At 41.9% G+C, this 27113-nt stretch overlaps 1 protein-coding gene and 5 non-coding genes across 7 annotated transcripts; 3 read left to right on the top strand and 3 right to left on the bottom strand.

Annotated features, from left to right (window-relative positions):
* Positions 1 to 967: 967 nt before the first annotated feature.
* Positions 968 to 26561, bottom strand: LOC146372880 (calpain-9). 2 transcript variants are annotated; one of them, XM_084951144.1, is made up of 20 exons: positions 26095 to 26561; positions 19170 to 19239; positions 17816 to 17934; positions 17582 to 17715; positions 16031 to 16202; positions 15820 to 15891; positions 15549 to 15640; positions 14942 to 15016; positions 14481 to 14641; positions 10631 to 10788; positions 9435 to 9643; positions 9014 to 9059; positions 7341 to 7415; positions 7166 to 7226; positions 5777 to 5841; positions 5514 to 5582; positions 4025 to 4103; positions 3401 to 3517; positions 2957 to 3015; positions 968 to 1998 (listed from the first exon to the last, which is right to left on the bottom strand). In XM_084951144.1, the coding sequence occupies exons 1-20, from the start codon at positions 26347 to 26349 to the stop codon at positions 1972 to 1974; spliced, it is 2115 nt and encodes a 704-aa protein (XP_084807270.1). In that variant the 5' UTR covers positions 26350 to 26561; the 3' UTR covers positions 968 to 1971. The 2 variants fall into 2 exon arrangements, with proteins under 2 accessions (XP_084807270.1, XP_084807271.1); XM_084951145.1 differs by having other exon boundaries at positions 7166 to 7223.
* On the top strand, positions 7573 to 7645 carry trnak-uuu (transfer RNA lysine (anticodon UUU)). The gene has a single exon. It is a non-coding gene; the product is annotated as a tRNA-Lys (tRNA).
* On the top strand, positions 8456 to 8528 carry trnak-uuu (transfer RNA lysine (anticodon UUU)). The gene has a single exon. It is a non-coding gene; the product is annotated as a tRNA-Lys (tRNA).
* On the bottom strand, positions 10138 to 10210 carry trnak-uuu (transfer RNA lysine (anticodon UUU)). Its single transcript has one exon. It is a non-coding gene; the product is annotated as a tRNA-Lys (tRNA).
* On the top strand, positions 14150 to 14222 carry trnak-uuu (transfer RNA lysine (anticodon UUU)). The gene has a single exon. It is a non-coding gene; the product is annotated as a tRNA-Lys (tRNA).
* trnak-uuu (transfer RNA lysine (anticodon UUU)) lies at positions 23110 to 23182 on the bottom strand. Its single transcript has one exon. It is a non-coding gene; the product is annotated as a tRNA-Lys (tRNA).
* Positions 26562 to 27113: the final 552 nt, after the last annotated feature.

Raw genomic sequence — 27113 nt, 5'->3', positions numbered from 1 at the left:
TGAGGAATGATGCTGGAAGACGGATATTTACGCATTCCAGCCATGAGCAGAGGACAGAGGGTCATTTCTCAGAAGATCTCCCATGGCTACGGTCACCGTACGGCACTTTCACATAACCAGGCAACAAGGAGATAAGTGATCAGCTTAAAGCTTCACATCTGGTCTGGCTGAGGGAAAGACTCGCAGAAAATTAAAAGACGCCAGTAGAGTAGCTTTGCATGCCTTTATTCTTTTAAGATAGCTTTGCTCTGATTGACTGTCCATTGTGAACAGCAGATTTGAATGGCTGTGTACCTGAGATGACCATATTAAGAGAATCCTCTCTCTAGCTATCATAAAGCTTGTAGTTACAGCTGGATCAGGTGACCCTGAACCCTCCATAGTTATGCTGCCGTAGGCTGCCGAGGCACAGTGATGCACTGAGCTTCTTAACTCATCATGTACTTACATGTCACAACTGCATGCTATAAACATTGCCTTTTTCTCTTTTTTTTGGCTACAAAGTCATCTATCATGGGCTAAAAATGCAGCTCAGAGGAGGTGCAGGTGTCAGGGTCCTGGGTCGGAGTGACCCAGGATCCCTGAGCAGTTATGAATTATATTATTATTGTATGTATATTTGGTGTTGCTGTCCTTCTCCCTGTTTGCGTGTGTGTGTATATGTGTTTCTGCGGGCGCCTTCAGGCCTGGTGGGTGTGGCCCTGCTGGGGACTGGCCACACCCGAAGCCACACATCTGCTGCTGATCAGGCCTCGTCGGGGGAGCTACTTAAGAGAGTCTTGGAGCTCCCACCGACGCGGGATCATTCCGTGAGACTCCATGTTAGTCATCCTGTTGAGCTGAGTTAGTGTGTGTGTGTGTGTGTGTGTGTGTGTGTGTGTGTGTCCTGACGGCTGCGTCTATTGTGTCCCCAGGAGAAGTGTGGAGCGCCAGACAGCAGCCAGCACGAGGAGTGCTGAGACACGGGAGCGGCGAGCACTGAGACACGGACTGGTCATGGAGAGACACGACACGGGAGTCAGGGAAAGCACTGGGATTTATTGTTGTTTTGTTCCATCACTGTAAATAAACGCACTGCTTGTACATAGAGCACCGCGCCTGGGTCCTCCTTCCCCACACCCCCCACGGTTTGCCATGCCAAACCGTGACAGCAGGAGACCGGTTTCCTTGGAAACCACTTGAATTAGCACCTTGAGTCAACTGGTGTAAATAAAACTGATCTGAACGTAATTACAACACACTGAAATGTTTTAACAGATTTTTTTTGTCTAATCTCAAACCAAACCTTTTGTTTACTCCACATAAATTATGACAATTTTCTTAATATAGCACACATCAGTATACTCAAACTCACAAGATAAAAACCTAAAATTTTACAATGAAACACAAAAGACAAGTTAACAAACATACACACATACATGAATGCACGCACACACACTTAGATTTTGAGTGTAAATTAAATGAATCTGAACAAAAATGCATGTTGATCAGGAGGACAGCATATTTTATTGATTATTCTATGTATGATGATCGGTGTTGGGACACAGGCAAACAGTCTTCTGTGGTTTTGAACAAAGTAAAAGTCAGTTAAAACTGAAGAGGCTCTGTGTTTATTGTCTCTCATTTAGAGGCATGTTGAGAAATGATGTCAGACTGAGAGGACAATGAAGGTGAAGTCACTGAAGTTTCATCATAAACTTCCTCACAGCAGCACATCCTGCCTTGACCTTTGACTCTGGCTGTTTGCACGACTCAGGAGAGTTCTTAAGGTCGTTTCCATTGCTATTGTTTGAGTGTGTGAGGAAATAAAAACAGCTTCAGAAATATTCACTTTTCTGTTTGCCATATGTTTCTTTTTCTGCAATAAACATTTTTGGCACAGAACTACACAAACGTACAAAAATGAAAAAAGAGCAGGAAAAACTAAACTGAGGTGATCCAGGTGAGGGTGTCTGGGTAGAGCAGTTCAGTTCAGTTGTACATGGTCATGTGGAGCCACTGGAACCAATCAGAGGGCAGAAGAAGTTATATATCATTATTGACATTAAAGCTGCCATCATACTAACTGTGCGCTCTCTACTGTGTCCATTGCAAGAAGCACAAACCCAAACCTGTGTGTGACTCCACAGCAGCTCTGTCTGCACTGTTTATGAGACCACGTACATTTCTGAGATACTTCAGTCTGCCTTCTACAAGCAGCCCATTTAAGTTCAGCAAGCATCCTTTCACTTTATTCACAGTTTGTGTTGTTTTTTTGGTCAGGTTTGCATTTCTGATTTGGACGGACATGCTTGCTGACTCTCACACATTCACAGAGCTGAACATTTACGGCTGTACGTTTAAGACTTGATGAAGTGTTCTTTAAGTGTTCTTTGGATCAAATGCTGCACATTTCTGTAGACTTGCAACAGCGTTTCCTTCTGATCACCCCTGCTTACAGAAACTGGCTCACAATTACTCGGGATGTCACTGCTCGACTGCTAGCTAAAGCTCCCTGCAGGTTCTCTGCAGTTATGTGGGTGTTTATCTTTGCCTTGCTGCACAGGGGAGACGTTCACTTTCATCTTGAAGTTTTCTTGCACTTCCAGATCTTCCACAATTCCCTTTAACTGTTACTTTTTATGACATTTCATACAGTGAAAACTGCAAAGCTGAAAGCAGTTTCACACGTACTCGTAGCCTTAATATGCATTGGTTACCTAAAGAAGCCTGAGGTTATGTTGTAATGATATTTGAAGAGTCAGACTTTACCAGATGACATTTCATGAGAACAACCTCTCACCCACTGTACAGGTCCTAACAAGTGAGTTTCAGCCTCACAAACCGCTGCGCGCCCCGCGATTCCTGTTTCATTTTGTTCTGTTTTTACAACCGTGGGACATGAAGTGACAGGACTCTCACATTTAAAGGATCGCTAAGTTCACTCTTCAGCTCTAACGTTACACTATATTCATACCTGTCTGTAGCTGATGGTTACTGCTCCCGTTCCCATCACGTCGTATGCCTGAAATTTGTCTGCAAGAGGACGAAAAGACGATATTGAGACACAGCTAATGTTTGTCGAGTTGGCTTATAGAGGTTTTCCAAACATTCCTGTCATGTGATGTTTTAACTTTAACTTTTAGTTCAAATTAAAACATCACATGACTGATTCTGGGCAAAACGAGCTTGTGTATAATGACACAACAAACAGGGTTATTATGGGCAGTTTAAGCTAAACGTGAAAAGTAGACGTGAATTTTATTTTTTGGGGGAGGCAATTTTTTTTACAAAAGAAGAAAGTAACTGTTAATACGAAAGGCTTGAACTGTTTTCCTGCTCAGTAATAAAAAGAATCAGACAGTCAGAAAGCTGTAAGAATACTTGCACCCCCACCCCGCCCCGCATCACCCCCTCTTACGGATCATGCTCTCCAGTTTCATCAGCAGGTACAGGAAGCCGGGGTAACTGATGGTCATGTCTGGCTCCGTGTATCTCAGTCCAACCAGCTGCATCACCAACTCGTCCACCCGGATGCCTGCAGCAGGGACAGATGGAGCAGAGGTGGGGGTTAAATGCAGGTGCAGAAGCACTGGGTGGGATACCTGTTTTTATTGCAATAAACTTCACATGTGCACAGGTGACATGTATGACCGCACACTCGTTTCCCTGATCCCAGCCAGTCCATTAGGCAGCTCCCGTCTGAGTGACGTATGAGTGATGAACCAAAACGTTTGTGTTTTGTGATTTTAATGACTTCAGAAAAAAAAGTTCTCCACACAAACTGCACATTTTTTTCATTTCATGTAATCAAAACTGTCTGCTTATTAATTAATTTAACTTTAATGGTGCAAAAATGTTTGACTAATGTGACGACTTGGGAAACACAGGACTTTAGTTACATATGTGACCAAACGTGACCCTTTTAGGATCACGAGTTGAGCAAAAAAGGTGTTTGGCTCCCTCTGCTGGTCGGAGTTTTACCGACCGATGGAGACCCTCAGCGGTTAAATGACACAGGATGAAAAAGTGTTGTGAATGCTACCTGCTGCTTTCAGCGAGGGCATGACCTCCTGATATTCGAGGCGCTGAGTTTTGTCCTTGTCATACATGAGGAAGATATCCTGAGGAGAGATTAAAAACAGTAAAAATAAATGCCTGAAAAGCTGCATATACACAAACATTCTGTTATAATCTGATAAAACGGCGACAGCAGCGAGCGTCCATGGTCTACTCTGCATTCGCACAAACATACACTTTCCCTTTTAGTAATCCCACCCTGGAAGGTGTGGGGCACATTTTGTGTCACATAACTTGATGCTGCTGGTTGGACTTGTCCACCTTTTTGTGCTGTTTTCTGAGAGTAAAATATGTCCAGTGTTATCCGGTGCAACAAATCTAGGCTTCAGATTGCATCACAGTGCTTCCTGATGTCATCACAACAGAATCAGAGCTGGAAAAGTTTTACAAATGTTATTTTATTTTATTTTCAGCATTGGTTTCTTTCAAATTAGTTGGTTTCCAGACTGAGTTTGTCTGTTATAGTCGTTTTTATGTTTTAAATGTTTATTTTTAGTGTATTCTAGACCAGCGGTCTCCAACCTTTTTTGCGCCACGGACCGGTTTATGCCCGACAATATTTTCACAGACCGGCCTTTAATGTGTCGCGGATAAATACAACAAAAAAAACTAGTACCGGTACCGAAAAAAAGCTTTATTCATAACACACGTGAAAAGACCCAGGAAAACCGAGTTAACAATCAAAACGATAACAAAATAACGCTGAAAACTGATTAAAAACCCTGAAAACCATACATTTCACACCTGAGCCTCAACTCTCGCGGCCCGGTACCAAACGACTCACGGACCGGTACTGGTCCGAGGCCCGGGGGTTGGGGATCGCTGTTCTAGACTATATCTGGACATATGGTGTCGCAGAAATGTGCCTGATTATGCCTCAACGGTGACCTCCACAACCGTCTCTTTGATAGTAATATATGATGTAAATGCAGTATATTGACTGGCGCATGGATAATACTGCAATTATTTGTACATTTACAGATACACAGCGCGCGGACGTCAGCTACTACAGCACGGGCTCTGCAGTGATTTGTATTATTTTAATATGGATATGTATTTTGAAGTTTGCATAACAAACACTAGAAGCTAGAAAAAAGTGTAGATTTGTTGGTTTTAATGTGAAAAGCTGTGATGGTTTTACTTAATGATGAGTTATTTTTCTCCCCAAAGTTCTTTTTGGACCATTTTTAAAACTCATTAAATACATTTTGCAGCATTTTTCTATGTACTTATATATTTTTTAAAGTGTAATTCACACAGAACCAATGAAAACGTGTTCTGTGGCTTTAGTTCAGACATGTTCATGCATTTATTTTGGTCTCTCCTGAAATGAGGAGTTTAACAAGACTTAAAAATTGAGAGTTCGTGTAAGGAGTGAGCTTGCCAGTTGCATTCAGCTTCTGCTACCACCGCAATGTTAGCAGTGTTGTTGATGTTGCTGGTGATGATCTTACCGTCCACCTCCTGATCTTGTCCCAAAGACTCTGGAACTCGGGCCAGTTTAGCTGAGCGATGCCTTGGCTCTGGAGAAAATTCTCAGGTCAAAGAAATTAAACCAGAAATATCCCGACAGGCCTCGGAGGACACCGAGCTGACAGGCTGCTGAGAGTCTGCCGGTAACAGATGTGTGAAGGGTACGAATTACCTAGTACTGCAAACACTCTCATCACACAGTTCGTCTGCCTGTGTCACACTCTTGTGTGTTTTTTAAGGATACATCCATGAGGACCACCAGGCTCTTGCAGTGCTCCAAAGCCAAGTACTTCTCGCTTCCTGCCAACACTGAACACAGCAGAGGGAACATTTTAACACAGACATACAGACCTGATGTAAAAAGGCCAAAGCAGTGTGTGAGGCTGGGTGTTTTTCTTCACTGTAAATACCAACAGATGTTTAAGGCCATGTCCACACTAATACGTCTTCGTTTGAAAACGCATCTTTTTCTCTCCGCTTTGGCCTCCCGTCCACACTGAAACGGCGTTTTTGGTCAAGGAAAACCTGAGCTTTTTGAAAACGCTCTCCAAAATGGATACATTTGAAAACGCTGTTTCCGCGTCTTAGTGTAGACTGCTAAAACGGAGCCTTTCGAAAATGTTGACGCATTTTAGTCATGTGATGCAGTCATGTGACCTAGGATGGTGGAGGGCATTATACAGCAGTTGTTTTGTTTGCTCTCAATTTTGACAGCTCTATTAAAGATTAATATCAGTCTGTACATGCTCCAGATTTCTTCACATTCTTAATTCTCACTCGCTTTTGCAACTTTGCTACTTTTGTGTTACTCGCAGCAACGACTCCACCTCATTGTTAGTCCATTTAAAAAACTCGGTGCTTCTCAACATTTTGCCGCGACGTTTAAAAGAGCCGGAAAGTAAATAAACAGCAGATGGAAATCACGCAGGTCAAACCATCTTACATTTCACGCATGCGCAGTACAGGAACGTAAGCGTTTTCAGTCGTTTCAGTGTGGATGAACAGCTGTTCAGAAACCACTGAAAACGATTGTGTGGAGCATTTTTAGACGAAAACACCATTTTCAAATTTATCCGGATTAGTGTAGACGCAGCCAAGTCTCGCTCCAATCATTGGTGTGAATGCTGATGTCGTTATGTTAATGAACCCTAAACAGGCAGTTCAGTAGCGGTGGGTGTGGGGCTCTGTAGGTGAGAAAACTCTAAAGTGGACATGCAGCAGTTCTCCAAAATGCAAAAATCACCCAAAACTTTGTTTTTGGCAGAAGCTCCACGTGTTGTGGGGTGTACACAGACCAACTCTGACTTCCTCAGCTCCTGAGCCACCATCATTTCTAAATAGCCACGGGCTTTATATCAGGGTGTAATGCTCAATGTTACACCCTCAACCAGGTCACCCCACTAAAAATAACATGTCTATGTCCATCTTTTACATCCAGTCTATGCATTTACCAGCATCTGTTGGAGTTCAGTAGCAGCATCACCTAACTTGGAGGCTAGTTAGCATAATGCTAGCTTTTTGAGGTTATTTAGTTTTCTTTTTTGGACGCAGTTCAGATGACTGAAGTTTTGAAACAATCTTCTGCTGAAAGAAATATGACTGAACAAGCAGGATGAACAGCAGGATTACTGACCTCCACCCTGAATGGCCTCAGTCAGAAGTTTGTAGAGGTGCAGTGGTTTGCAAAATCCCTTCTTATGACACAAGAAAGACATAAAGGGGTCAGTGTTTCACTACTTCTGTTAAAACCTCTTATATCAACCAGTAATGGCAGGGCAAGAACAGGCAGCTGTGTGCTTCAATCTCACCTTGTTGCAGTGTTTCTGAAATAACTGTCTGATGGCCTGAGGTGAAGGGAGGGCAGCTTGGTGAGGAAATGAAAGCTGGCGGGAGAAACACAGAGTAAATGAACACGCTGCATATCTCATTATTTATTTCCAGCCTCGTAAGTTGTCAATACTTTTATTAGATCAAAAATCTTCACCTGGCCACTACAAGACCACAGAAACGTCAAACAGCTGTCAGGCAGCTGGAAGGAGCGCCTGGATAGCTCAGTCGGTAGAGCATCAGACTTTTAATCTGAGGGTCCAGGGTTCAAGTCCCTGTTCAGGTGATGTGTGTTTTAAAACTCTAATCTCTATCTCAGGTTTGGCCAACTCCTGCAGGTTTTAGATCTCACGCTGGGTCAGCACACCTGAAATGATTAGTTCATTACTCTGGAGGAGGTCATTTAGCCATTCAAATCAGCTGTGATGGGTCAAGGACATCTAAAACCTGCAGGAGACCGGCCCTCGAGGCCTGGGTTTGGACACCACTGCTCTATCTTGCGCTTACAGTCACTACACGTGGGCATAGACCGACCGGTACATTAAAAGCTCCACACTTCATGCTCAGCGCTTTCTTCACCACGATGGACCCGTGCAGCCTCCGCATCACTGCTGACGTTACCCCGGTCCGTCTGTCAATCTCTTGCTCCCCACTCCCCTCTCTCGTAAACAAGATCCGGAGATACTTCATTTCCTCCGCTTGGAGCAACTCATCCCTGACCCAGAGTGGACACTCCACCCTTTTCCAGCTGAAATCTGAGGCCTCAGATTTTGAGGCGCTTATTCTCATTCCTACCGCTTCGAGCTCAGCTGTTCCAGTGCCAGCTGAAGGCCGCTACCTGAGCAAGGTAGTCTGCAAAAAGCATATGATGTGGTTCAAAGTGGAAGCCTAATGTCATCTGGCTCGACACTCAGTGGGAACGGGTCAGACTCGGGCTGGGTATCGTCAATGATTTCTATAATCAATTCGATTCCGATTCACAATCACCCCTAGATTAGACAGTCTTTTAGAAACCGTCAGCATTTTGTCACATTTTATTATCAGTTCAGCGTATTCACCACTTGTGAATATACACATAGTTCTGAGTTCAGGCAGAGCCTGGATAGCTCAGTCGGTAGAGCATCAGACTTTTAATCTGAGGGTCCAGGGTTCAAGTCCCTGTTCAGGCGGACTAGCTTTAAGATAAACGTGCAGGTCTTCTGCACTTAACGCGGTCATTTTCAGTCCACTATAACAAAAAGCAGCGCCTGAAGTTAAAACCTAACTGACAGAGGACCTATGTAATGCACTGTAGAAGCATTTTTTGTCCTAATGAGCACTAAAAAAAGCTTCTGCACATTTGGGTAGGCTTCAAAATGCACAACCAGACAGCTGCTAAGTTACTTCTAGATGGATTTATTCAAACATTTTTCAGACATTTAATACAAATATTTTCTTTTCTTTCTTTTTTTTTTTGCTTATTCCAAGTAATGCAATTATGTGCTCCTCTGTTTCACAATCTTTAATCTAATAATCTGGATAAAAGTTTTTCTAAAGAGAAACCTTAAATTTCGCTTCCAAAATATTAAAGGCTCTACAGACACACTCCCATCAGAGTTCACATCTGCAGCTCTCACTGGTTTGAGTCTATTAAATTAACTGCTGATTGGTTTACCTCTGTTATTGATGCGATGTCTTCTGTTGATGGTTTTCGAGCTGGTCTGTAACAAACACCAAAACAATCAAAGAAATATAGAGAAGTCAGCTTCCATGTCTGAAAAGTCTTAAACCTGCTTTTTATTCTGGTGACTTTCATTCAAAAGGACTAACGGTGGGAAAACACCTCCCAGCTCCCTTCCTGTGTGACCACAGTAAAAATACTTAATTTTACATTTAAAGAAATTTCACATAAAATGAAGTTAAATTTGTAAATTCATTCTGTGTTTCAGAAAAGAGCATTATTCAGGGTGTGCTCATTTACTAACGACTTGTCGATCACAGGTCGTTCATGAATGCTTTCACAGTCTGGTCCGCCCCTCGCTCTCCACATCCGGTTTTACACAATAACAAGACGGCAACAGAACTCCATGACTCACGTGGCATTGTTGCCCTGCTCCGTCAGCACCCGCAGGAGGAAGGCTCCCTGCTGATTAGGCTCGGCGGTGGAGGGGATGATGATGTAGCAACCCGGTGGGAGCGAGCCACGAAGAACAACCTCCCGCCGTGCGACATACTGGGGGCTGTAGAGGACGGGGCGGAGCGCGCTCAGGTCCTCACGGGACAGGTACGTATTCTTAGGATGGGCCTGGAGAGACAGCACACACTCATTTACGCCAGCCGTTCCTTCATCACTCAGTTTATGTTCAGTCTGAACGGGTCCTGGACTAATTTGAGCTTATTGTTTATTTTTACGCGAAATTACCTTTGATTTCCTTTCATCCACAGTTTCTGCATCAAGTACAGTTTAGAAAGACTTTAACAGCTTTTCAGATGCTTTCTGATCTAAACAGTTTAACCAAATATGTTCAGCTTTTATTGACGTCCTTTTAGGGGCAAGTCTGAACACCTAGCAGTCACCTTGGTAACACGTTTTGATATGAACTACTGATCACTGGATCCCTTAACTTCTTCAGGTGAACGTTTCCAACTTTTGTTTTTAGCTACAGATGACCCAGGAGTTAAGTGTTTGCTTAGTTAGCTGTTTGATATCTTTTCTGTTCAACCATCTTCAGATAAACTCAGTAAATCTATTGGCACAACGGGCCCTTTGACAGTGTTATAACAGATTAAAAGCAACATCGCCTGAACAGGGACTTGAACCCTGGACCCTCAGATTAAAAGTCTGATGCTCTACCGACTGAGCTATCCAGGCTCCTGACAAGAAAGAGCTGCTTTCTAACATATGGTCATAAACTAAGCAAGAGACATTTCCTCAAAATATCTGCTTGCGCCTTCATACCGATGACATTTCAAATATAGTCAGTCTGACAGCCTCACAGTCTGTAGTCATTCTCCAAAGAAGCACCTTAATATGAATAAACAGCACATCGATTGAAATTTCAGAGGAATAAAACTATCTAATAAAACCGTCCATGTTCACTTTCTGCTCTGTAAAATAGCAGCTTCCAAGCTGAACTAAATATCGCAATAATACCTTCATATAGGAATAAAAATAATAGCGACTACTGCGCTATTCAGGAAGTCAGTCCAAAGAGAGAAGAGCCATTGGGCAGGACTTTTATCACATTTATGCCTTTCATTTAAACACCAGACCCCGTGTGCGTGACTATACCGGGTATACGTGAAGGGCGATGGCTAGACTAATGCCTCTTCGTCTCTGGTGTTTCTGCATCAGAGCCAAAACGAAGGAGCAGGTCTTCTGAGCGCTGTCGGGGTTTTGGTCCGCCTTTGACAGAACAAAGTAGAACTGGGGGTTCTGATAGAACCAACCTGGACACACACAAACACATTGTTAGTTTTCCTATCGTGTGTAACTTTTAACATTTCTTTTCATAATTTATTTTTTTCATGTTCCAAGCTGGACCTGATTTAACTGCCTCCAAATGTACAATTTATTGGTCCTCTGTCCAAAGATCTTTAAACAGAAGCTAACAGACCTAGAACAGGATCACGAGAAGCCCAGTTACCCAAAACCAGACTCCATGCGTGTGATCTCTGTGTGGCTATATTCCTAACTGTTTACCTGGCAGTGTCTGATATCAAAACTTGGTCTACCTGTAAAACTGCAGCTCTGTTATTAAAGACTGTACAAATAAGCTCATCTCAGCTTGTTGAGAGTTACAGAATCCTTCATAAACATTATACAGTCAGAGATCTCAAACAAAAGCACAAGGATTATTTCTGAGTGCTGCACGTCAAATGTAATATATGACATAATGTATAAGTGAAACAAAGACTGTCACATAAAATTAAAGAAAAAAAAACTGCATCTGGGAACAGACAGACAGGCGTGTCAGAGACCTGTGCTGCACAGAGGGATTAGAGGGGAAACTTCAGGTTTAACGCTCATTGTTCACAGTTACAAAGGTGCTTCACTTCTTACGTCTTGATAATTTATGCTCGAGACTGGAGCGAAATATATGGGCTCAAAATGTGGTCATAAATATTTTGTACTTGTAAAAAAGATTTGTATGTGTAAAAAAGATTTGTGTGTGCGTAAAAAAGATTTGTATGTGTAAAAAGAATTTGTGTGTGTGTAAAAAAGATTTATATGTGTAAAAAAGATTTGTGTGTGCGTAAAAAAGATTTGTGTGTGGACTTAGCCCAAAAAAACCCTGCAAGTTACAAGTATGAATTTTGACCCTATTTTTCTTCCTTTCATCTGATTGGTCAATGTCATGTCAATCACAAATGTAACAATCCAATCAGAGAACAGATGGGTTTGGCTGTCGGAGGGGTGCTTTTTTGAACTGCAGGTCCTTGAAGGGTAATACAGTTTGAAGCTGGAGGATCTCTATATAAATATCCGATAGCAGCTAGGTCCCCTAGCTTTCAGCAGCTGTTGAAAGGATAAAGTTGTGCTATATCAGTGGTTAGAAATACCATCATTACTTTAGGATTAGTTTAACACAAAGTCAGGGCTGACCCGGGACCATTGCTGTGAGTCACAGTGCGCAGCATAAAAGTCCTTTCACATCGGACGCAGGATGTGCTGCTAATGCTAACTGCTAACTAAAAGCAAAGGATCCAGAATTTGTTGCGCTGGCTGCTGGGCTCTGTGGGTTTTTGCAGCAGCTCTACCTGTACTAGATGCACCTGCTCCTTGTCTTTTCTATCTCTGACTTTATGTCCTCTACAAGAGTTTCTGTTTTTTTTGCTGGTTCTTCAACTGTTCAATAAAAACATCTATGCTAATTCATAACGAAGAAAGCTTTGTAATGAAGACTGTCATTTCCAAAACACTGCCCGCCCCCACCCCACGGTCCGCAGCGCTGTTGAAAAGGCTGTGGAAGTCCCTATATTAAACACGTAGACCTGTGACACAAAAATCACCAAACTCGGACGACCACAGACTGTTTTCCTTCGTGGTGATGAAGGAAAACGCTGGGTTGGCATGTAAAAGGGCATTTATTCCCTTCAAAGACCTGCAGTTCAAAAAAAGCGCCCCTCCAACAGCCAAACCCATCTGTTCTCTGATTGGATTGTTACATTTGTGATTGACATGACATTGACCAATCAGATGAAAGAAAGAAAAATAGGGTCAAAATTCGTACTTGTAACTTGTAACTTGTTTTGGGCTAAGTCCACACACAAATCTTTTTTACGCACACACAAATCTTTTTTACACATACAAAACTTTTTTACACACACACAAATTCTTTTTACACATACAAATCTTTTTTACACATACAAATCTTTTTTACGCACACACAAATCTTTTTTACGCACACACAAATCTTTTTTACACATACAAATCTTTTTTACGCACACACAAATCTTTTTTACACATACAAATCTTTTTTACACATACAAAACTTTTTTACACACACACAAATTCTTTTTACACATACAAATCTTTTTTACACATACAAATCTTTTTTACGCACACACAAATCTTTTTTACGCACACACAAATCTTTTTTACACATACAAATCTTTTTTACGCACACACAAATCTTTTTTACACATACAAATCTTTTTTACACACACAAATCTTTTTTACGCACACACAAATTCTTTTTACACATACAAATCTTTTTTACAAGTACAAAATATTTATGACCACATTTTGAGCCCATAGAAATACACTGCCGGTCAAAAGTTTGAGAACACCCCGATTTTTCCAGCAATTATGCCGTTTAATGTCTGATTGCACTCTGAAATGAAAGCATAGTACAAATAAGCAATTGGAGTTCAAAAAGAAATCATGGAATCAATTCATAGACCAAAATGCATTCTAACCTTTAAGTAGCCACCAGATATAACAGCTGAACACACCCGTAGCTTTCTTTCTACAATAGAAATCTGTTTGTTGCAGAAGTTCCCATAAATGTGGACCTTGTAGGTTGCTTTGCTTTCACTCTTCTGTCCAGTTCATCCCAAACCAGCTCGATGAGGTTTAAGTATGGAGGACTGTGCTGGACACTCCGTGTTTTCAAGTAGTTCTGGCATAGCTTGGATTATGTTTTGGGTCATTATCCCGCTGTAGGATGAACCCCTGACCAACTAGGCGCATACCAGAGGGTATTGCATGGCGCTGCAGAATGCTGTGGTAGCCGTTTTGGTTCAGGGTGCCTCTCACAGCGGTGTTTCATGGCCTAGGCAAGTCCCTTTGTCTTATTCTGTATAATACTATGGTATGTGGTTTATACAAAAAGCCGAATTATACAAAAAGCCCTTTTTGTATAATTCTGAAATTCTTTTTTTTAGTTTTGGGTAACCTTACCTTTTTTTAAACCTCTGGCAGTTCACCACTTACCTTTGTGCCATTTCAAGCTATTCGTTGGACTTGAACAACTTGAATTACAATAGATAACTGGAAAAATTGGGGTGTTCTAAAACTTTTGACTAGTATTGTATTTTCTAGATAACAAGAAAAAAACTGCACCTACTGACAAATTGTGCAGAAAAGAGTGTGACCATTTCTGGAAGATGCCTGAGGAATCTGTCCACAGGCAGCAGGAGGCGCTAAAGTTTTGGTCTTTCCCTGGTGAGCATCAGTTAAAATTGACTCTCAGGAGAGACTGTATTCCTATTCCTTTGTGTCGGCTGCAAGAAATATTAAAACATTGTTCTTGTATTTTTCGTCATATTTGATGCTAAAATCAGAGTGCACTACACAACTTTCAGAGCCTGGATAGCTCAGTCGGTAGAGCATCAGACTTTTAATCTGAGGGTCCAGGGTTCAAGTCCCTGTTCAGGCGTGGCTCTTTTAAAGACTTTCTGTTCACTGCCAGCAAGCGCAAAGATTAAGGCTAATAGTGACTAATTAACACATGAAACTAACTGTTTGCCAGATTGGCCCCTACTCTTAAATTCAGTTGTGATAGTTGAGGTGAACTTCTGTCTAGTTTTAAATATCCCAGCTTTATCTACAGTTTTAAAACCAGCTGCTGGGCTTGTGAGGTTCAGAGTTAAGAGTGAGGCACAAAACATTTGACACACGTCATCACCCGTCTTACCTCCTTGAGGAGAACCTCCTGCTGTGATATTCGGCGCCCAGTTGCCATGATGCATAATGCAGCTCAAAGGCAACATGCTGGAGCCTGGTTCACCGAGAGCCTCCGTCAGGTGACAGACCTCCATCACCTCGAAGTTCTGTCGGAAGTCCGACACCGACATCCTGACAGAGAGAGAGAGGAACAGAGCGACTGGCCAAACAGATTTCCTTCGTCTGTAAATACTTAATGTGTTTGAATAGCATTGGCACATCCAAGTTCAAAAACAAAGACACATTTGGTTTCTTCACTGCAATCATCTCATCTGCTCTGTTTGGAACTATTGGTGTCGTTTTAATCATCGTTGTCACCGTTTCATTCATCCCTGCTGAGTATCTACCCCGGGATGAGCAGGAACATCCACGGGGGGGGGGGCCCATAAAAGCTGTGTGACAGTCGCTGGTATGACATTACGATAAACTCACCAGAACTCTCCGTCCTCCTGTCTGACTCTGCCGAGTCGTTTCTGCTCCTCGATGCTCACCGTTTTCCACTCTTGACTGCAAACACAGAGGTTTGTAAACGTGCTGTAAATGTATGAAGTATGTACTCAAGAAGGTGAGTTAGTAAGGTGACATTTTGGTTTGTATGTGACCTCATGGATTCAGATTAAAGAGGCAGTAAATTGAGCCATGAGATCAGTGCAAACGTATTGATTAGATAAATTATTTTAAGATTATTAAACTATTTTTTCCAATTTTCTCACAGCCTTAAGATGTTTTCATGTTATTTTCTGTGTTTTTGTACTTCCCTTTTTTCAGTGTCTTTTTTTTCACAAGACACTCAATTTTAATCTGACATTTGACTTTAGACAACTGTAATAAAAACCACGAACCACAAGAAACTGTGATCTATGCTCTGCACGTCACGTCCAGGTGGCCCACGATTACTGCGATTAGCCCATTCACTCCCCTCACTTCCTCCTATGCATTACCAGCTACTTCTTCTTCTGATGCCATTTTTGATTTGACTGAAAGGATTTAAATTTAGAGTAAGTTTTATTCAGCACTGCTCATTGGATGATCTTCATACCCTTTGAAGTCACTCCAGGGCCCCTCCCACTCTGTGTTGCCCCAAGGATTGAGGATTCGCACCAGATATTCAGTGCCGTGTGTCGTCCTCACCTGGCAGGAGAGGAGGCAAATCAGGTGAGAGTGCAGTGAAGAGCAGCTATGAGTCACTTAGATTTCTACTTAAGATACAGAAACACTGCATTTAATTTGTCCTGCTTTTGCAGTTTCACATCTGTATTTATGTGTAATTAGGACTTTAACATTTCTTGGTCGTGTTCAGTGACAGTTACCTTATCCACTGCAGTCAGAGCGTAGGCATGTCTAAACATGATTCCCAGTTGATTCCTCTGCTCCAGAGGACCCTGGAGGGGGAAAAAGCCAACCAACCACAGTGAGGACAGAAGGAAAACAAACAATATGACTCATAAATGAGTGCAGGAATGCCTCCGTGTTTCCCAGCAGGTTCAGATCTAAATCATCCCTCACAGGTCCTTACTGTACCTGGCAGTTGGCACAGTTGATGAGTGCTCCTCTGACCAGCAGGTGTCTGAGGAAGGTCGGCAAGTCTCTGGGAAGTGAGGCCACCTGTAAAACCTCTGTCATCCCGCCCGTCATATCCACCATGGCCTCATGAGGGAAGCCCATGTCCAGAGCTCGGTAGCCACCCTTCAACCTGGGACAGAAAGGGAAATATCAGAGGTTTTCTGAACGGTTTTCTAAAGATCTCCTGAATTTGCCTTTCTAACTGAACTCTGACTGACAAATCTGCCCAGGAAAGGTTTGAACAATGCGACATTTAATGTTTGAGATATTATTATTATCCTTACTATTATTATGACCACTTTTTCACTCACTTATCATCTACTTGTTCTTAAAGTGTGAAGAACAGATGCTCAAATTATCCACAATACTCTGAGTAGGAACAGACGCTAAAATTTAGAATCTTTTAAAACACAGACACTGGATGTTAGTTACTATTTAGCCATTTCAGCATGTTTACATGTTTATTTGTTCTATCATTTCTCTCGCTGCTATATAGTCATATTTTTTTTTTCCATATAAATGCAACAAAATCTGGAAAATGTTCACTCCGCATGGCACTATGTAAAAAAAACAACAACATATTTTTTATTTCCTCTAAATTCAGTTTTAAGCATCAGCAGCATGGGATATAACATCACACACAGGAACAGAAATAAGCACCCGTACCCTTCATGTTTTGTCTTGTATCTGATAATTCACTGGAGAAAACTTCAAAAAGTATATCTCCAAAAGTTGATTCTGTTCATCTGGACGTAGCGTACCTGTGATTGCAGCCATTCCCCAACTCTCTGTGAATGGGACTCATGGCCATTGATCAGTGGGTTTTGGTCAGTGGTTGTTGATCAATGGTCATGAGAGTTTGCATAATTAAGATTAAGGAACTGACCTCCCAGCCCATTGTTCCTTCAGTGGGCTGGTTTCAGTCATTATGCAAATGTACTGTTTATAAGATTGGGGAAACCTGCAGTCGGCTGAGACTGAAGAAGTCACCTGGATGAGTGATGAAACGTTTCTCCCACAAAACGCTACGTCCAGATGAACAGAATCAACTTTTGGAGATTTTCTTTCCTGGATGATTGAGAATGCATCAAGACGTTCAAAAAGTATAGTTTGGGTAATTCTTCAAGCGTCATATCACCGTGTGGGATAGGTGGCAGCTTACAGCATATGAACGCTCTCCCTTTTTATTAACATTACGACACCAGGCTGATCTTCTAGCAGTGATTCGTTCTGAGTAGAAAAACACATGCTGTCATGTCATTATCTCCCATTCTTATAAAGGGCTCAGAATTGGTGGGAAAACTCGAACTTGAAAGACCTGGAACTCAGGAAAGATTCATAGTATGATGCTAAAATTTTGGATAAAATTAAGGGGTTTAGGTGAAACGTATGGATATGGAATATGGATTTGTGGTTATGTAACAGGCAAAAGAAGTCCACATGTCTATCAGAGAGGCTGAAATGTGCAGTGAGACATGAACACCTAGACAGCGGCTGACTGGGACTCACTTGGCGTAGGCTTTCTCCAGCAGGGCGCTCCAGAACTCCTGTCTTTCTGGGGAGCTGAGGAAGATCAGATTGTTGTCCACAGTGGGCAGCAGGTCATCGATCCGTACCTCCTCCCACTGACCGTACTGCCAGAACTACACAGCGAGAGAAAGTGAATTCTCAGCCTAAATCATCTGATTTAGGCTGAGAATTCACTTGAAGAAGATAACTGCATATTAAAAAGTGCTTTTGTACCCTGAAAGTGAAGCAACCACTGTATCCATCTTGGAAGCTCTGGCCCAGAGGCACAACCTTCTTGAGCAGCGATTGATTCATGGAGAGAGACGCTATAGCCGAAAGTAACCAGCAGTCACCTGGAAAAGAATGAAGTAGGTCATGACATCATTTAAAGCTTCAGTGCACAATGCTGAATGGTCCTCTTTCCATTTTAAATCACTTCAAGCCGTGCGCCATCTTTCACCTACAGCCTCCATTAAACCTTTACGTGCTGGGTGTAACATCTATTCAACGCTGACATACAGCATATACAAAGAGCTGTTTGCACTGTTGTATTTGAGGAAGGAGGAACATGTTTAACCTGGTCTTCAGGGTGTGACACAGACCCACCTGTGTGGAAGGAACAGAAAAGACCTGAGGTTCTCAATCTGATGTAGCTATTGTATACGATTTGTTTTGTCCTTGATGCCACTCAGCTCAGTTAATTTTACCCAGTCACCAGTGCAAGTACTGCAACAGAGATATACACAGTTTCAATGGCCCTGAACTCTTTCCAGGGTGCACCCCTCCCACCCTCCAAAGTGACCCAGTGTCAGCTGGGAGAGGTTCCAGCATCTCTTTGATCTTCTCTACTTTTAAGACTAGTCTTAAAACTTGGTTTGAGGGTGTAGGCTGCTGGAGGATTTCTTTTTTTAGTCACATTTTCCACTTACTATGTGTTTATACACATAATCTTCCAGCAGAACAGCCTGGTTTTACTGGAGGATTCTTCCTGCTAAAAGGGAGTTTTTCCTTCCCACTGTCGCCAAAGCTCTTGCTCATAGGGGGTCGAGTGTTTGTTGGAGTTCTCTGTTGTGTTATTGTAGTGAGTTTTTACCTTACATTATATAGTGCCTTGAGGCAACTGTTATTGTGATTTGGTACTATATAAATAAAATTAAACTGAACTGAATTGAATCAGCACAATACTATCAACATCAGCACGAGGTTGTTTATCCAGACTGGATCTGTGCTGTGTCTTTATCCGACTCCTGCCCTCCCTCCTGTCAAAAACAGACTTAGCATTTCTAGGAGGCCTGTAAAACACGCTGCAGGGCATTTCCTGGAATCAGTAGTGCTATGTTGAATGGGTGGGGCCAGCTCTGGTGACCACATCAGTGCACTCCTGGGGTTCAAGGGCTGTCAGAAATAAGCTATAGCAGCTTATTTTTGACAGTGGGCAAAGCAAAGGATTAGACTGAACAGCAAATCATGCAAAGCTGCTCTGGTGGAGTCCAAGAATGAAAAGGTGGTGGAAATGAGCAGAATAGGTCCACTTGAACTGAAAATACTTAGCTTATACAACCGAGTAGTACAGGAGATCTCTACTTACCGAGTTTCCCCTGGCAAACATCCAGCCTCGTTGCGCCATCTACTATGAACTGAGGTGATGAACAGAGTTCCTGGAAACAGAGCAATGATTGGTTGAAACAAAGACAAGAAAGAGCAGGAAGATGAATGCAAATAAACTTGATCTGACTTGTCTGCAGAGCCAAAGGGAGAGGCAGATAAAAGTTCATCCATCAGAACATTGTGGCACAAACTTGGCACACTGCCGGATGTGTGACTCCGAGTCAGACAGGAAGACTGACATGAGTTTCACCAATGTTCAGTGTTTATCATGATAGAATTTTTAAAGGTGCATAAATAAAATGTATCAAATTTTTATAAATAATGATCATTCGTGTGACAATTCAAAAGTAACTGAGATAAGATAAGAAGCAACTTTTATTATAACCTGAGATCTATGACGTCCCCACAACTTCCTCTAGTGGCCACTTGAGTCAGTCCGCATACTTGGACTTGCTCAGATTGCAAAGAGTTAAAAGGAGATACTCATGAATTCCTTTCATTTATGACTTGTTATCAGTACAAACACTTTGAAAAACTGTCTGTGTATTCACCAGCATATGCAGTCTTCAAAAATGTGTGTGGCATCAACGTTTGCTACCACTTCAGGCCTTCTGCCTTTACACTTATCTAGGTTGCACATAGTTAACAGATATGAGAGAATCCCCCCTGATCATGACATTAATGGTGGAATCAATGAAAAAAAAAAACTATGGGCACCTTTTTATGAGTGAAAGCTATCCGGTCGTTAAGTCTGACGTCACTAGCCGTGTCTGGGCCTAAACTCCGCTGCAGGTCCATATATCAAACATCACTATGGCATTACTGAGAGTTGAAAAACTGTCTAAAGTCTTTCATCTTTAATAAAATGATCAGCGTTCTGCTCTACCAGGTGTAACAATTGAGTTTAACATCCAGGCATCCATGAAAACGGAATTTATGACATTTAACGGAGTTAGAAGTTAGCAGGAAGTTAGCTCACTGGCTTCTATCTAAATACAATATAGCATGTGCTGACTGTGGGGTTTTGGAAACAAATTAAAACATACAGCTCTGTTATCACTTCCAACATAAATGAAGACAGAAAACTAAACAGCAGTGACGTTTGTAGGGTTACTGAAGTTTGGCTAGCTGGTATATAATGATGTGCTACGTGACCGCTAGCGACACAGCTATGTTAGCATAATATAAACAAGCTAACTTTTTTTCCACTCGATAAAAGTTAACGTGAGTGTTCTCGGTGGTCAGGAACAAATGTAATCGCAAGGCAGGATGCTGTAAAAGGACCAAACTTCAGCCAGGAGAACAACTGAGATAATCCATCCACAATACGAGGTTAGTCATTCATATACTGCTGCATGGGCTGGGCTGTAGTTACATCGTAAGGTTTTAAAAACTGAGCTTAAATAAATGATTAGCGGTAATAAAAGCCGAGGGAGGTCAACAGTGATCACTGACTGTTTTTTTGAGATTAAATAGAAGAAAATACAAAACATTAAACATGTTAACAACATAAAAGCCATATTAAACGCAGACTACTTTAGGCCCGGAAGTAGGATTCGTCACGTCATCACTTAACGACCGGATAGAGCACCGTGTTCTTGAAGTAACCTGTGTGGTACAACACAGCAAAGACAGTATACTTTACATTTTTTAAACCCCAAAGCATGAACAGGAACTTGAACCCAGGATCAAAAGGCTGATGCTTTTCTACAGAGCTGCCCAGGCTCTAATGGTTAGTGGAACAGTTCAAATTCTTACCTAAAAATGTGGATATTAGCAGTTGAAATGATTAGCTGTTAATGTAACTACGTGTTGGCTTTGATATCAAGAGCTAACGATATGAGATAAATGTGTGGATAATTACTCATTTCTAATCCTGTCCATCCTGCTCACTCCCAATCAAAATCTTAAAACCTTCAGCTCAGCTTCTCGTTTCATGACTGTCACCTTCTTCAAACCATTGCTCACAGCAGGTCTCACTAGCATCTTTGAAACCTTCCCTTTTACTCTTGCTGCTATCATACTGTTACAAATCACCCCCACTCATCTTCTCCCACTCCACCCTGTCTGCACTCTCTTCTTGTGCTGTATGCATTGCTTTGGATGGCTGACTCATCTTCACTACCTCTGCTCTTTGCAGCTTCACTCTTACATCTCATTCATACACAGGAATTCTGTTTTGTTTCTACTGAGCTTACCTCCATCTCCCATACACCTGCCCTCTACTCTCACTACATAGAATTTTTTTAAACACTTATAGCATTCATTTTTTTAATGTGCAAAACCTTCTAATCTTACATGCACTTGTATGTTGTATTTGTTTTGTTTTGTTTTTTTACTTTTTGCATGATGGGAATAAAATAAAAAGTGCTTTAAAAGTAAACTTGACTTAATTGAGTAACATTATGTGTCTAATCCATATGTCTGTGGTAAAGAGTCCACAGTTACAGGATTTCTATGGATTTCCTGGACAGTGAGGTGTCAAACTACGATGGTGAACACACGAGTGACAAGCGTCTCTGAGGTAATTACTCAGAGGTTTGATTTAGGAGGGAGCGATGCAGGATTTATGGCCTCATTCTGTCAACACTGGCTTAATGCAGCGTAAGAGGAAGGACAATTCTCATTGTGATGGTGTTCCTGTGACATGTGTCCTTCTCCCTAAATCAGTCTGTGTTGTACTAATGCACAGCCTGCCCATTCAGAAATGTCTGCCTTTAACTGTCTTCTTTTGTTTGCATCGGTCTATACAGGTTATAGGATTTTGTAAACAGACACATCTAACTTCACACTGCTGAACAGTTTTCTTGGTATTTAGATGCAAACAGCGATAAATGAAACTATTAAACACCAACGAAAATGAAAGAGACATGTTGCAGCTGTGGATGACGCACTCCAGGAAGTTTGCTAATGTACAGTTTGCTGTTATATTAGCCTACACTTCAGGTTACACTGAATACATAGAATATGAAGATGAGTAATACCTGAAGAAAAAGTTAACTTTACATCCTATTTCAAATATTTAACATTTATGGATTCAGGTTTGTTTTAATCTTTATTCTTGTAAACACTGGATCAGACTTTAAACCTCTGTCCTTTCACCTCTGTGGTGCTTCCAGCTCTTCCTGTTTTGACCAAAGACAAAGAACTTCTGACATTTTTCTTTTCACTGCCATCTGAAGTCTTTTGAGTCAGCAGCAGCAGGAAGTTCTGTTTCTGATTCTATGTGAGGGAATTTACAGAAAGCAAGTTTGTGCCCACTGCATCCTGCGTGCTCCATTCAGGCAGTAAGCCTTGTGTAGATACAGTTTGTACAATAACAGTCAGTACAGACTCCATGATCTATCTATAGGAACTCAGTGACTCAATCTTAATGAATACTACACTGCTTTAAGCATGGAAACCTAAATAAAATCTATTTCTAGACATGGAACACACCCTGAAACTGGCCAAAGGGAATGTTTTAAGGTAAACAAGTTTTAATGTGTCAAGAGCGTTTCCATGATACTCTGAAAGAAGTGCCTCCAGTTAAGGCAAAGGTTGGTGTGATGCTATACACCTGAATTATACCTCTGTGTCAGATCTACTTTGTAACTTATGCCACAACCGGAACTCAATTTGAATGCAATGCCGCAAAAATGTAACTACAGGTTGATGTTTGTCCTAAAGACTTGAATGCCGTGCAAGGCTTCAGTGTAGGGATAAAAGGAGCTTCTGGTCACTACGTAAGTTAGGACGTAAATTTCCTGTAGAAGTCTAAATGAAGCTTTGAAGTTTTCCATTTTCTGACTACATGAGTTTTAAAGTTCCCTTTCCCAAAACTGCTTTCCACAGTGTTATATAAACTAAAAGTGCTGCAGACCATTGTTAGGGGCAAGCTGTTTATTCCTTACACACAGGGTTGTTGCTAAAACACAACTTACCTGAACAGGGACTTGAACCCTGGACCCTCAGATTAAAAGTCTGATGCTCTACCGACTGAGCTATCCAGGGTCCCACAAGGAGGGGAAATCTCTCTATCGTCAAACTGAATTTCAGCCAGAGTGGTACATGCAAAACCTCTCAATCAGTCACTGAGATGATGTGATTATCTCATCAGTGTCAATCATTAGAACCATGAAGCTCTACGATCTGAGTTATAAAACCATGAAACAAGAAGTAACATGCTCAAAATTTGTGCTCTGCATGTGAAGACAGAAATGTGAGCCATCAGCCAAACTTTAACGAGCGCCTTAACCGGTGTAACGTGCACATGCGTGTTATTTTGTTTTATCTTACATATATTAGCAAATATAAAACAAACCTGTCAAACTATAGTATATACCGTACATCATATTCTATTAAAGCAAGTGAACAGAAAGGCTGCATTCTTTGTTTCCTGTTCAGATACCTTAGTTGCATATTTTACATATTTAGCCAACACAGACTGTGTTTAGCAGCAGATTTAATCTCACCCACCCTGCATCCTGCCCAGCCCTCAAGTCAGAAAGAAGAGAAGCAAAGCGAGCGGATGCAGGATAATACAGAACTAAAGGACAACACTGAGCCCTGTCTTTGTTTCCCTCCTGTTGCCCTGCAGGGTTTGGGTTGCCTTCATTTTATCTCTGTGGAGCCTTTCTGAAACACACCCTTGCAAATATGACTCTGTCACACACTGATTGTAACTCTCCAGTTGACCAACTCGGGACACTACAGGGCAAAAGAACAACTGGTTCACATCTGGCACAAGGCTGTAACTGGTAACAGTGATTCACAGAGATCCACCAGAATTTTGATTTTTACCAGGTGAGTTTTTAATGTTAAAGGTAAAAAAAAACCCCAGAGAGACTCAGAGAAACAAAATAAGTAGTGAAATTAAGTGTAATTTGAAACTGCAATGTGACCCGCTGAGTGGAATCTTCCTGTTATAACGTGTGGTGTTAGTTATTGTCCATCTGCCTTTACCTGGTATTTAAAAAACCATCCAGGTGTTCTCAAAGTGACCTCAGCTGCTCTTAAAAGTATTTTAATCAGTATAAATACAGTCTTTATTGTGTAAATGTGACTGTTACTCTGTAATGATAATTACAGCATCACACACAGTACTGATCACAGGGGGAAATGAGGCAGCCTACAGAGATGAGGTCCTGAAGCTGGGTGCATTAAACAATCTGGCACTTAACATCACCAAGACCAAGGAACTCATCCTGGACTTCAGGCGGAAGAGAGCTGCCCCTGCCCCCCTGCACATCAACGGTGAATTTGTAGAGCGAGTGGAATCCTTCAAACTCCTTGGTGTCCACATCTCTGCAGACCTCTCCTGGTCAGTCAACACCACTGTGTTAGTCAAGAAGGCCCAGCAGTGGCTACACTTTCTAAGGGTGCTCAGGAAGGAGCAACTAAACACCCCACTGCTGGTGACCTTCTATAGATCCACCATCGAGAGCCTGCTGACCTATGCAGTGACAGTGTGGCACGCCAGCTGCACAGAGGCAGGCAGGAAGAGACTGCAGAGGGTGGTAAACGTAGCACAAAAGAATCAGTGGCTGTCCCCTGCCCTCCTTGTCTGCCATCTATAACTCCCATTGTCTCAGCAGGGCCAGAAACATCTTGAAGGACATCAGCCACCCCGGTTACCATCTTTTTAACCTACTCCCCTCCGGCAGGTGCTTCAGATCCATACGGGCCAGAACAAACAGACTCGGGGATAGCTTCTTCCCCAAAGCCATCACCGTACTCAACTCAAAACTTGCACAAAACTAATTTGCACTGACTGTGTCATCATTCTCTGGCTGTCTGTCTGTGTCACCCAGTGCAGTATATTTATATTACATGTATAGTTATATTATTGTATTTTTTTTATAATGTGTTAAGCACATGTGCACCTTTATGGAGCTGTTTTAAATCTCATTATACCAGTATAATGACAATAAAGGCTTTCACTTCACTTCCTAACTTAACCCATGGAGCTCTGTGGGAGTTTATTTTGAAGCTTTGTAATATTGTGTGTTTTACTGTATTTCAAGTCTTTTATTCACAATATCGCATCAAAAACATGAAACTTTTTAACAGTCTAACAGATGTCTAGAAGAAAAGGAATAAATCATTACGTTCAGCTTTTTCATCCTCGCCAAAGGAGGAAAGCTTTCTCAATATACCATTTTTTTAACTGTATGTATATATTTACATATTTAAAAGTTAATGAGTAAAACATTTGTGGTGCAGCACAACAGATAAAAATGCACATGCAAAACACACGAAGATCCCAGATATGAAACTCTAAAGTCAAAATGTGCACAATGATGTAAAATGTTAAAAGATTATCCTTCTCATAGCAGGCTGTTTCTCTGTGGTGGCAGGAGAAAAAGATTTTTACTACCAGACAACTTCGAGCACATAGTGTAGACATACACAGTGATTACAACATTATTACAGAAGGAAGAAGAGAGCTGCTGGTTTTAAAGAACTCTGAATAACCAGCTACACGCATCACGCTGTACTAATACTTTATTGTAGGCAGCATGAAATTGAAATACAAGTAAAGCACTTCAAAACTGCATCGTGTACTGTTGTTGTGTCTGCGTGACACCTGAAAACACTCGGGCAGTGCAAACTGGCCTGTGTTTATCTATTATTTGAAATCCGTTACTATTTTATTTACGCTACTTGTGTTGGTCTTTTACTGCCCTGCAGGATGGTGTCACAGTGTGTATGTGCAACATCTGTAATCTGCAAAGTGACTATTAGCTGTGGAGCAGAAAGCCCACTTACCTTTTGAAATGTGCTGAAGAAGAATGCGCATACATATGTGTGTGTGTGATATGTAAATGAAGAGAGCTCGATACTGCAGCATTTACTCTGTGGGAGTTTTTTTATGCATTTACGTTACGCAGCTGTTACGGGTTTGTTCTCCCTTTCGTAGTTACCTTTGGTCGCTTCCACTTGACCCCGGGCTGCATCTCCAGCTCTCCCATGGGGAAGTTAAAGTCCACGAACAGCCCGCTCGCCGGGCTCACTTCGCCGCTCTCCGGCGGTATGCCCCGGCTCAGAATATCCGCCAGCCAGCGGCGGGACTGCGAGCCCAGCAGCTCGTCGGAGCACACCGAGTCCACGTCGTCCTCCGGCGGCGGCGGCAGGGAGCTCTCAGACGATACACTCAGAGACTTTCTCATGGCGAACATTAACCGTGCTCTACCTGACTTTCAGCGCTCTTTCCTGTTTATAAGGTGCGCGGATAAGCCACGCCCCCTGATAAATCCGCCCAGGTAGATGCTCACCTGGGCGGGAAAAACAGTCCCGGAGGGTTTTTATTGCGTTGCGTGAGACAGTCCCAGATGTGTTCAGTCAGTAAAGGCGGAAAACCCGCTGAAGGTTTCCAGGATTTCCTCAGTGGAGAGGCCACAGGAGCATTACCGATACACACGCGTGTGAAAACTAGTGTCCAATTCCAGTAACTGTTACAAATCTTACAAGTTTTGCTTAAAACTCAAGTGCCTTACACCTTATCTACCAGCAGGGGGCGCCTCCTGAAGGTGGGAAAAGAAGCCTAGACTTTTAGATATCTGCAGAAAATGTGAAATTGTGCTCACTTAACCTTTGACCTTAGTTGACCTTACTTTCCAGATATCTTTATGGGCCATTTACTCCTTGCAAATATTATTAACTGACACAGACTCTTATTTTGTAAATGACTTCTCACACCATGTTAAAGACTATTATTAAAGTTACTCACAATACTTGAAATGTGCAATTCCCTTGTATTCTTATTCCTACTTTTGTATACTCAGTATTTATATATGTCTCTGTAGTTACATTTCTGCTCACATTCTGTAACTTCTGTCGGTGCTGTGCTATTGGAAACTGAATTTCCCGGAGGAACCCACCCGAGGGATTAATAAAGTTTCATCTAATCTAAGATGGTGACATCAATAAAACCCCACTTGAG

This window comes from Perissodus microlepis, chromosome 14, assembly GCF_051167445.1.
Source record: "Perissodus microlepis isolate ML-2025 ecotype Zambia chromosome 14, ASM5116744v1, whole genome shotgun sequence".
Classification (NCBI taxonomy): Eukaryota; Metazoa; Chordata; class Actinopteri; order Cichliformes; family Cichlidae; genus Perissodus; species Perissodus microlepis.
Note: the sequence above shows the minus strand (reverse complement) of the source record. Positions and strands in the feature narration are given on the sequence as shown.

Coding starts and splice junctions, on each gene's coding strand:
- LOC146372880 (XM_084951144.1), bottom strand. CDS start 26,349: ATGTTCGCCATGAGAAAGTCTCTGAGTGTATCGTCTGAGAGCTCCCTG. Junction 5,842..7,165: donor TGAGGCCATTCAGGGTGGAG/GTCAGTAATCCT, acceptor TGCTGTGTTCAG/TGTTGGCAGGAAGCGAGAAG. Junction 3,016..3,400: donor GAAACTGGAGAGCATGATCC/GTAAGAGGGGGT, acceptor GTCCTCTTGCAG/ACAAATTTCAGGCATACGAC.